At 41.2% G+C, this 11,618-nt stretch overlaps 1 protein-coding gene across 1 annotated transcript; it reads right to left on the reverse strand.

The window, feature by feature from the left end:
- Positions 1-1,091: 1,091 nt before the first annotated feature.
- On the reverse strand, positions 1,092-11,247 carry LOC141086545 (keratin, type I cytoskeletal 19-like). Its single transcript, XM_073572688.1, has 8 exons — positions 10,734-11,247; positions 9,373-9,455; positions 6,473-6,629; positions 6,157-6,318; positions 5,941-6,066; positions 5,630-5,850; positions 3,582-3,607; positions 1,092-1,341 (listed from the first exon to the last, which is right to left on the reverse strand). Exons 1-8 carry the CDS (start codon positions 11,178-11,180, stop codon positions 1,322-1,324), a joined length of 1,242 nt encoding a protein of 413 aa, XP_073428789.1. The 5' UTR covers positions 11,181-11,247; the 3' UTR covers positions 1,092-1,321.
- Between the last annotated feature and the right edge of the window lie 371 nt (positions 11,248-11,618).

Consider the following 11,618-nt stretch of genomic DNA (forward strand, 5'->3'; position numbering starts at 1 on the left):
CAGTAGTGACGTCATCTCTCCCTCTGCTCTGAGATGTCACAGAGTCAGGAGACTCAAAAGACACCGGAGCTGTGCAGGAACAGGAAGAGGTAAGTATTGCAAGTGCCAGCACCCTGAGCAGGGGGGGCCACTCGCGGGTGCTGGCACCAGACTCCCCCAACTCACAGACCCTAGGGTCCCCGATGGCTAGAGGGCTCCCTGCTCGCACTTGCCCAAGGGTGCCGGGTGGTGACGCCGACCCTGGTCAGATGCAAAGGGAGAATGATGGAAGAGGGAGCATGACGCTACCTGTCTCATCAGTGCTTTCAACTGTATCGGCATCCAGGCGATACACCTGAACTTGCAATGACGGGTGGGGGGCCCAGTGCTCCCACCGCCCCCCCCTTGCTCCAGGGCCCCATAGCAGCAAGGTGGCAGTGCAGGGAGGTCAAGTCTTATTTATTACAAAGATGGCTGGACCATACAATTTTGTTTTTACCTTTTGTGTCTCCGCTATTTCCTTATAGCCTGTAAACTTGCAAGCAGGACCCTCATTCGTCTTGATTGAATGAATGAGCTATGTAACTATGGACGATGTTGGCGCTATATGAATAATAATAATTACTATTATTATTATCAGTGCTATTATTAGCAGCATGTTGGCTCAATGGTTAGCATGGCGATTTTGCAGCACTAGGGTTCTCTTTTCAATTCCCACCATGGACAACATCTGCAAGGAGCTTGTATGTTCTCCCTGTGTTTGTATGGGTTTCCTCTGGGCTCTCCAGTTTCCTCCCTCACTCCACAGACATACTGATAGGGAATCTAGATTGTGCACTGAATGTGGACTGTGATAATGATGTATATTAATCGCAGTGAAATATGATGGTACTAAATAAAGAGACCATAATAAATACTAATATATGGGAAAACTGCTTTTTACTCCAAGAACGCCAACATTACCAGAACCTATATTCTGTAGAAAGTTAAGTTGGGTTGTGAAAAGCTCTGTTACAGTCAAGAGACATCCATCCATGGATTCTGGAATCCAGGAGGTGATGTCATATGAACGGCCTCTCAAATAAGTTATTACTTTAAATACACAAGGACACTTATTTTATGCTTGACCCAAAAGATGCAATTTATTAAGCAGCTGCAGCGAACAAAATATAAAAGCAAGCATCCAATTCATTCACTTCTTCCAGGTTTTAGCCATCTACAAACATCTGTAGATCCAGAAACAGATTCAGGCTTCCTAGGCGCTGTGTAAGCCATTCTCAGAGCAGAGAAAAAGGAGGGTCTTCCTACAATGCAGCTACTTAATGTCTACCAAAGATTTTTTTTACTTCCTGTCAATTTTAACTATAAGAAAAGAAAGAAAAATTAGTGACAGGTATATGCAAATGTTAATTATAGCATGTGGTGGTGGCAATCACCTAGAGCCCTGATACCTGAGAGGGGTCCAAGTTCTCTGTGCCACATTAGAAGACATAAGAATTATAAATGACCATAATGAACAGCGACCCAGGAGCCACATGTGGGCTCCAACTAGCCTTGGTCCAACCCTGAATATTATTTTATGTTATTTGGCATGTAATGTTATTTTTATGTGTGTTGGCAGCTACTGTTTGAGCATTGTTTTTTGTTCCAACACTGAGAAGGTCAGTAGGAAGTATCTAAACATTTCCTCTAATTATTCTCGATTTCTCACAGAAGTTTGCTTTTGTTAAAAGAATTAGCCATTAAAGATCTATGTTTTTCTTGGCTGAGCTTATAGTACATGTGTGATAAGACACAAGTGAAGTCAATAGCATCCCTGAATCCACTCTTTGCAAGAAAAATAATTTTACAAGTTTTATATTTAATGTGATTTTCTGAGGTTTGAAAAAAAGATGGTTCTGGAATTGCAGCGAATACTCAGCCAATTAATCTGAGACACCCCTATTCAGTTTATTGGTCATTTGTCATTTGAGTCAACTCCACCCTGAGCTAGCACTTAAAGGAGTTGTCCACTACTAGGACAACCCCTTCTCATGCTAAACATTTACCTCTGTTAACATAAAAATGCCTATACTCACTTCCTATGCCGACGCCGTTCCAGTGGTGTCAGTCCTTGCTCAACCGGGACTCACGTGAAGTTGTTACGTCATGCAAGCCCTGCACCTAATCAACGGTGGTGTCACTGTTTCCTCCTTTGGACGTATAAGTAATGAACAGGAAGTGAGAGCTGTGGCTGGCCTGCTTACTTTCCGTTGACTACTTATACGTCCGACGGTGGGGACAGCGACGCCACCGCTGATTAGGCGAAGGGCTCACATGATGTAACAACTCCACAGGTGCCCCGGGAATGCGAGTGCTGACACCGATTGAAGGAAGCCGGCATGGGAGGCTGGTATAGGTGTTTTTATTTTAATGAAGGGCAAACATTCAGAGTGAGAAGAAATTGTCTTAGTAGTAGACAACCCCATTAAGAAGTCTCAGCATAATAGTTACTCCATAATCCCACCATGTTTTGTATAGAATGGTATGCAAATGTATTAAATATATTAAAATACATACCAATTGTCGTGTTCTCCAGTATCCCATATCAATCTGGTGCTCTTCGGGACATGTGCCGCTCTTCAGCTTAGTCCGCTCACATAGTGTCTATTGTTTGGAGTGATAGCTGCTTTCTCAGTGTAATATCTATGAGACTCAAAATGAGGTTTCATTGACTTACATAAAGAAAGCAATTTCCACTTCACACAAACTCTCATATGTCATCTAAGCAGTCAAATTTCAGGTCATTTGTGCCACCAGAAGAGGACCAGAGCTGTGCTTGAAACCAGGGGAGACTGACGTCAGTAAGTATTTTTAATACATTTACAAACAAATTACATACTGTAGGTATTTAGGAGGGATTATAAAATAATCATTCTGCTGAGACTTCTTTAAAGGGAATTGGTCAGATGATACTTGATGCACATGAAAAGGGTTGTTAGAATGACAGACTCAATATTGCAAATATGTAGGTTTTACTCTGAAAGGCTGCAGTGTTCCAAAAAAACATACCATAAACAGGGATTAGGTGGTTAGGATGACTAGTCATGAATGTGTGTCCCTTCTGGCTTCCTCCTTCCCGACTCTGCATGATTGACAGGTTTAACCCTATATTTTTAAAGGCGGAGAACAGCCAGTGTAGCTGAGCAGGGCAGGATAATGTGACTAGGGTGACCAGTCATGGAGGTACATCTCCGCCGGCTTATCACTGCACTTTCTCTAGGGATAGACTTGTCAATTTTGCTTAGAGGGTAGGGAAGAAACCTGCTGAGACATACTGTACTTCCATGATTAATCACCCTCATCGCCTTGTCCATGGCTCCTATTTCAATTTATGTTTTCTCTGAAACATACCTCATAAATATTGCCTCCCATAAAGGTGTTCTACCGAATTTAGAAACATGGTTGTATTTTTGCAGAAACAACACCACGCCTGTCCGTGGGCTTTGGCTTGTTTTGCAGCTCATCTCCATTCACATGAATGGGGCTATGCTGCAATGTAACACAATCCATGGAGGGGTGTTTGGCTGTTTTTGACATAAATTAGACTTATGCATACTCACTGTCTTTAACTGTGCCCACGATCAGCCTGTAAAAGACAATGGCAGACATGAGAAAGGTTGCATAAAAAAATTACTAATTCATTGTTCAACACAAGACACGCATACACATTAGAATCCTGTAGTTCTCACAGAAGATCAGAAACTGTCAGTGGTGTTTGGCAGTGGATTACTCCCCATTCCCCACTAAAATCATGCAAATTTCAACTGAGAGAGCATGTATACAAGGAGTCAGGAGTATTAGCAGGCAGCTATTGAATGTGTATAGCCTCTTTTAGCTCTTATTAGTCCCTCTTTTCTTTAAAATACCCTAAAATTACCTTAAGGCTATGTGCCCACGTAGCGTTTTAAAACGCACAATGAAAACCGGACTCCTTCACAGAAATCGCGCGTTTTTTCCGTGCAATTTCACCGCGATTTTACCGCGATTCTGTTCGCGATTTTGCCGCGATTTTCTCAAGCACTTTCCAAGCGATTTGAAGCATCGCTTGGAAAGTGATTGACTGGTTGGTCACACTCGTCAAACATAGTGTTTGACAAGTGTGACCAGCTTTTTACTATTGAGGCCGCCTATGCGGCCTCAATAGTAAAAGATAAAATGTTAAAAATGATAAAAAAAATTAAAAATCGGGGTATATTTACCTTACGACGTCCCGCGCTGCCATCCCGGGCCTCAGCGTTCCCAGCGATGCCTTGCGAGACCTGTGATGACGTTGGTCTCGCGTTACTATAGCGATCTCACGCTAGAGTCACGCGAGACTACGTCATCACAGGACTTTGCCGCAAGGCATTACTGGGAACGCTGAGGCCCGGGATGGCAGCGCGGGACGTCGGAAGGTAAATATACCCCGATTTTTTATTTTTTATTCTTTTTTTTACAGGGGTATGGTACCCAGGGCCTGGAGGACAGTCTCCTCTCCTCCACACCGTGGGTACCAACCGCACATGAGACGCTTAACTTCCCGCATGGTGGGCATAGCCACATGCGGGAAGTAAGCGATTCTCATGCATTCCTATGGGTGCTGAATCGCGGCAATTCTTTGCGATTCCGCACAAAAGAATGATCATGCTGCGATTTTTTCCGCGATGCGATTCTGCCGCGGAAAAAAGCGTAGCATTAGCACAGCATGTGCGGAATGCCATAGAAATGCATGGGGTGCGTCATGTACAAGATTTTTAAACGTTATCGCGCCGAAAATCGCGTCAAAAACGCTTAAAAATCGCATCGTGGGCACACAGCCTAACTGTTGAGAATCATGCATATATGTCCCAAATGATCATTCTGGAGAGTGGAATGGGGAATGGTTTTGAATTTCTCATAAATGTAGATTTAAATGTTGAATATATAATTCAGTCCTTCTTAAAGTGTAGGTCCACATTTTTTTTTTTACTTCTGAGTGAGACATTTCAAAATATGTTATTGTTAGGAGCCATTGGATCACTAAAATGAAGAGGCTAATAGATCTTAGACCCTCCAAACACAATAAAAGGTCTTCTTATTATGTCAAGATCTCAGCCTGCAAAGCCAAAGAACTGTCAGAGCACCTCTTGACCTTTCATTCTAGCAAACATGTCAATGACATGTGTAAAATGTCCTAAGGTCAATTTTACTTGTATTAGCAATGCAATTGCATTCAGCCCATGCAAATAATTATTTATTATGTGTAGTTACTAGGTACTTTTAAATTCCCCTATACACATTAGATAACTGCTGGCTGAATGATCGTTTGGCACAAACTTATCTCTCCCAACCACATGTATATAGGAATTCTTGACTGTCCAGTGTTCTCTATATGAGAGCTGTTGTCAGACTCCTCTGACAGCTGCTTATCTCTAGGGAAAACAAAAGGATTGACCACTGAAATTCAGCAAATGGGGCCCTTCGCATCTTCGAAGGGGAGAGTCAAGAGACCCCAATGCACGTTAGATAGTTGGCTGATCCCACCTATATTGGTGTGGTCACTGGTTAGCTGACTTTAGCCCTATATGTATGAAATGGCTTAAGAAATATACTACTCCAGATGTACTTAATAGATAAAATTATTACTTACTGTGCGTCATGTCCTTCCAGGAGCTGACGATAGGTGGCAATTTCCTTTTCTAGGCGTGTTTTGATGTCCATAAGCAATTTGTACTCATGGTTTTGGCGTTCCATGTCTGCCCGGAGGTCACCAAGCTGTGCCTCCATACTGCTAATTAACGCCTGAATTTGTGATAGCTGTGCACCATATCGTGCTTCCGTTTCTGCGAGGGTACCTTCGAGGGATGCTTTCTATTTGGAAAAAACATTAAATGATGAAGGAACTGCATCATCTACTCTTAACTTTACAAATCTTTGGCTAAGTATTCAGCCAATACTAACCATACTGAGCTGAGACTGGAGTTCTATCTCAAGACCTTGGAGTGTACGTCTTAGGTCAGTGATTTCTGTCTTGCTGGTCTGGATCTGTTCTGTATGTACTGCGACTTCCTTGTTCAGTTCCTCTGACTAGACCATGACAAAGAAAAACATTAGGATGGAATGGGATTCCAAGAAAAATTACAACACAGAAAGGTAATAGTGAATATCTGAACTTACCTTTGTAAAGAACCAGGCCTCAGCATCCTTGCGGTTCTTCTCAGCCATAATCTCATACTGGTCTCTCATATCAGCCAAAATCTTGGTAAGATCTACACCTGGTGCTGAGTCCACTTCTACACTGACTTGTCCACCAACTTGTCCACGCATGGCATTCATTTCCTAGAGAAGACAGTAAAATTTCACATAAGACATATCTTCAGACTCTGACAGTATTCTCATTAGTATAGACTTACACTTATCTTTTTTTATTCCATTTACGGTTACATCCCTTATTTACGACCATATGTTACATTATCCAATGTGAAAATCTTACCTCTTCGTGGTTCTTCTTCAAGTAAGCCAGTTCTTCCTTCAGGTTCTCAATCTGGAGCTCCAGATCAGTTCTGGCCAAGGTCAGCTCATCCAACACTCTACGAAGTCCATTGATATCAGCCTCCACACTCTGGCGAAGAGCAAGTTCATTTTCAAACCTAAGAAACAAGTAAATTCTGATTAGTTATCTCAGCAACTATTATCAGTGGTAAGATTTGTGTTCAGGGTCAAATATGATAGAACTTTAAATTTTAACCTGAATTTTGTATTTTGCATTGTTGGTACTGCTTACCAGTTTTACATTGAGGAATGATATTTTGACTTAGCTGCTGACTTTAGATCAGGGCTAATCAATCTTTTTCTGCTAGATCCACACTATTCAGAAAAATGAAGCTGGGAGCCAGCACCTCTAGTCAAAAACTAGCTCAAAATTTAAAATTGTGTTCAGTTAGTTCATTTTATCCCAAAAAGATTCAAACCACTAAAACAAAAATTGTTCTAGCTAAAGAAAAGACTATGTATTATGAATAAAAACCTCCTCCTCAGCTGAGCCTCACCAAAAACTAGGGGACATTTCACCAGTTTGGCCTGTTTTGCGGTTTAAGACCTGGTTCATAAAGACTAGCATTTTATATGCCAGACTTAATGAGGGGCATAGAGGAATAAGATGTGCAAAATTCATGAAGAGGCACGCATCTCATCAGTGGTATGTGCCTTCATGCTCCACACGTGCCATGCCCGTTTTGGTGGAGCTGCCCAAAACTATTGTGGAAGCGCCAAAAGTTGGAAAATTTTTGCACAACTGCGCATTGCACAAACATTTTGTGTCTTTTCAAAGTGTATTATGCCAGTTCTCTGGTATAAAGACTTTAGTAAATGGGGACCTAAGTGTTACTTTTCTCAGCAGCACCACCACGGAAGAAAGAACGTCCTACCATTCCCATTTACCATGGTCATCAATAAAGAAGATGATTTTTTGTGCTTCTTATTTAAAGATAAATATAATATATTCCCATTATTAACTCCAAATTCCCCAATAGGTTGTTGTTACATGGCATTTTTAAACAAGGGAGCCTTTTTTATAAGTAAGCCACACATGTTAGATATCTACCAGCCCAATGACCATCTTCAGTAACCCCTCTTGATCACAAACTAATGCCCATGTTGGGTTTTACTAATGAACCTGATTTCTTGTTATCCAATCATTTCTTATTCTTTTGTTCAAGGAAAACATAAGTAATAACATTGAGGAGTGTTCTAAATCTTCATTTGGCAAGTGTGTTCGAAATCTTCTTGGGGAAAGAATACGATTATAAAGCTGTGCTGAAATAATGCTTTTAGATGAATTAAATGGCTTTCTATTGGCCCTTTTAGTTTTATAGCTAGGTGTGACCACTACAGGAATGGGTTAATCTGATAGCTTATTGGGATATCGGCCAAGGTCCTAGACAAACACAATAGGTGCTAGTTGGGTAGTCAGCCAGAACACACAGAAATGTGTGCAGGAGCAGTACAAACTGTGTCATCGTACACTACTGAAGGTTCCATGAAGAGCCTGGATGTCTACCAGCATGGTCATGTTGACAATAGGATATTCTGTACCCAATGATTTTTCATATATTCATAAAGAAATACACACAACAGTGTTTATTCATCACCTAGCTTTTCAACAGGAGTTGTGGGTGTTTTAGGTTCTCCTTATGTGAAGGTTAGGTATGTTATGCAACCGTTGTTTCCTGTTGCTATGGGACTGATTATTCATTAACTTTCTTTAGTCTGTATTATCTCAGAGTGGACAATGGAAATATAAAATCTATATTTCAGAGCAGATGTTTAAAGTTTCACAGGAACTGTGCCACACCCTACACTGTAGTGTTCATGAGAGGTCCTGAGTGTCCCACATTAGTTCTGGCCCACATTAATGTATGCCATAAATTTCTTAGAAAGGACAGCTAGGCTTTCCTTCACCTTGTGCAAAGATTCAGTTGCTGCCAGCGCCACTCTTGCCCATAGGCTATGCCTGGTATTGCAGCACATTTTACTAATTGCTCTAACAGTGCCTATATAATATTTCATACTGTGAAATTATCACTTAACTCCATGAGCATTTTTTTAGCAATGAAACAAATCGTTTGCTAGATATCTGGCTTGTCCTGATATGGAATATTTAGAAAAATCTGTATTTCCAAAAATACACTAACATATGATGTTAATTAAAATAAAAAATAACTGCATTTATTGTGTTTTTATAATGTTTGACTTGTTTTGGACATAGCTTTCATAATCCCCCACCCCCGAGAGACAAAGACATTTATGTCTAGCAGCTTATAAATAACCAAAGCCTTAAATGGACATATTGTCTACTGCTACTCCTCAAAAGTAGACAAGAGTTTCTCAACATCTCTAATCCAAACACATGAGCAAAGTACTACCAGTATAACAACCAGGGTGCATGTACCACAGGCAGTAGATCTGCCCTGGTCCAAAGCAGACAAAGTTCATCACAAATTCTCCTAATTATAATGAAAGTTGTAATAATTTTATGCAGAATAAAGGCAAGCCCAATGGAAAGGTGGCCCAGTTTTGGTTCTTACTACAACATCACCCTTCTTGGGTCAGAAAGAACCAGAGCTGACTTATGGCACACCCTTCTCTTACAGCATGGTAAGCAGGCATGACCCTTGAACCGTTGCCACACTGCCTATTTTACTTGCACTGTGGTAGCTGTGTAGAGGGCAACTTCTTTATTGGTCACATCGCCAACCGAAAGGGTGAATAGGACTAGTTAAAGCTGGGTATCCTAACAACTATGTTCATAAACCTTAAAGTGAGTCTAAGAGTCATGGCCCCAATGTAGCCCTAGAGAATATAATCCCTTGCCTTAATACTTGTCACACTCACTTGGTTCTGAAATCATCTGCTGCCAGCCTGGCATTGTCCACCTGAAGGACAATCTTGGAGTTGTCAATCGTAGCCTCAAGAATCTGAAAGGCAAGAGAGTTTACATTTTTTACAATCCTAATATTAGAAAACATCCATTAATTTTTACTCTTACTGACAGCAAACCTCACCTCACCCTTCTTTAGTGTAATTTACCTGCAAATCAACACTTGTGACATGACGGTAACATAATGAGCTACATAATAATCACCGTGCTCTGAGGCTATGCCACACCCAAAGGATAGAGGATGAAGATAAAAGTAACTGGACCTGCACTCTGAGTACCTGCTCCTTTCCTGTATCTTTTGATCCCTGAACTTCTAAAATAGTATTAACAAAACAGAAACTATCTACTAAGGTGTTATAACTGCAGAGCTTACAATCTAATTCTAACACTGAAGAACAAGCTCAAATCTAAAGATACCATTAAATATAAAGGCAAATGTAATGAGAAGAGAAACTCTCTTAAGGAATCCTGAAATACTACAGGGGGTTCCTTGAAATGATCATCCTCTATTAGTGATTGTTTTTTGGGGGAATACTGTAATTCTTCATTTCCCCAGTGGGGGCAGTGTAGGCAAATAGCACACTTGCTACTATATTCCAATGATTAAGTGTGATCACTGGGGTTCTCTCTTTTTTCATGTTCCTTTTTTATATTTAGGTGACCTTTCTAACAAAAAATTATTGCAGAAAATGAACAACCAAAGGCCAGGAGACTATAAACCACTAATGGTATACAAATTAGTCCATTTAACCTTTACGCACCTGTTCTCTCCATAACAGCTGGATAAATATAATGAAAAAAATCTTCATATCTATGTTATAATTATACATAATTAATAGTAATTATAATAGAGCGCTCATTACCTAGGTTACAATAATATGATAGCAGCTTAAGGAGATTATTGTACATGTAACTGATACATTTCCATGTAGTAAACCGGTCTGGCCAGTTTTCTGTCCTTCTCCTAACCTTGTTGAGGTTTTGCTTAACACTACAGGAATTCTATAAATAATGTTTTTTTTCCACCTGCTACATGCCAACCTGTCTGACTGTGGTGAAACTACGACTCTCACCATGCTCTGACAATAGCAGGAATCCAGTATATGGAATATGGGGAAGCAATGTTGTCGGAAGGTATAGAAGCTTATATAGGGCAATAAGTTATAGTATAATAGAAGAGTTATAGAATGGATAGCTGTAGTCACCATCAGAGAATGAGAAAGTTGTCTTTATGTAGTAGGAATTGGACTAATGTCTTCCAGCACAAATGAGATCTGTAACATATGTGTTATGGTTGGCATCAATGCCAGCTTACCTTCTCTCTCAGGTCCTCAATGATCTTGAAGTAGTGACTGTAGTCACGGGTTGGGCTGGGTCCTTGTTTTTCATACCACTCCCGGATCTTCAACTCTAGGTCTGCATTGGCGGTCTCCAGAGAACGCACCTTGTCCAGGTAATTGGCCAAGCGGTCATTTAGATTCTGCATGGTCTCCTTCTCATTTCCAGACAAAAGGGCATCCCCTGAGACGCTGACACTGAACCCACCGCCATAGCCACCACCAGATCCAAAGCTACTGCTATAACCACTTCCACCACCTACACCACCACCAAATCCAGAGGAGACAAAGCGGGCAGATGACACGGAAACACCCTGTCCCCCATACCCACCGTGAACACTTGGGGCTTTGAAGGAGACCCTCCCAGCTCCACTACCAAGACCACTTCTGTAAGAAGTAGAAGTCTGGCGAAGGCTGTATGACATTGTTCTAGTGTATGTGGCTGGTGCAGACGTAGAGATGCAGATCACAGGAGTGTAACTGTTCTCACTCCCACAGCCTCCTTTTATTCCCTCACAAGCTGGGTGGTGCCACAAAGCCCTTTGGAATTTTACCGGTTCCTTCTTCACATGCCCAGTAAAAACAGAAATTTCTCATTGGTCTGCTGGAATCATCCCTTTTCTTTAACTGCCCTCAAACATTACTTTTGACACTAAGCAAACAGGCAGCAGCTCTCCACCAAAAGTTCAGACAAAAGAGTTGATTCAGACTCAGGTGGGGATGGAAGAAGGGAGGGGGGAGCAGATACCAGAGGATCTGGGGAAATTTCTCAGTCATCATGTATGGCAAAGATAACTGACTTTCCACTTTAACCCGTTTATGACCAGATTGGTCTTTAGTGTGCAGTTTGCTGCATTCAGTTT

Source organism: Dendrobates tinctorius, unplaced genomic scaffold, assembly GCF_039654945.1.
Source record: "Dendrobates tinctorius isolate UK_male_01 unplaced genomic scaffold, ASM3965494v1 ptg000032l, whole genome shotgun sequence".
Taxonomy (NCBI): Eukaryota; Metazoa; Chordata; class Amphibia; order Anura; family Dendrobatidae; genus Dendrobates; species Dendrobates tinctorius.

What these genes read in the sequence shown, in the direction of transcription:
- LOC141086545 (XM_073572688.1), bottom strand. Translation starts at nt 11,180, where the DNA reads ATGTCATACAGCCTTCGCCAGACTTCTACTTCTTACAGAAGTGGTCTT. An exon ending in AGGCCTGGTTCTTTACAAAG is followed by an intron (nt 6,067 to 6,156) that starts GTAAGTTCAGAT and finishes GTCATGGTCTAG; the next exon opens with TCAGAGGAACTGAACAAGGA. An exon ending in CTGGAAGGACATGACGCACA is followed by an intron (nt 3,608 to 5,629) that starts GTAAGTAATAAT and finishes TGTCTTTTACAG; the next exon opens with GCTGATCGTGGGCACAGTTA.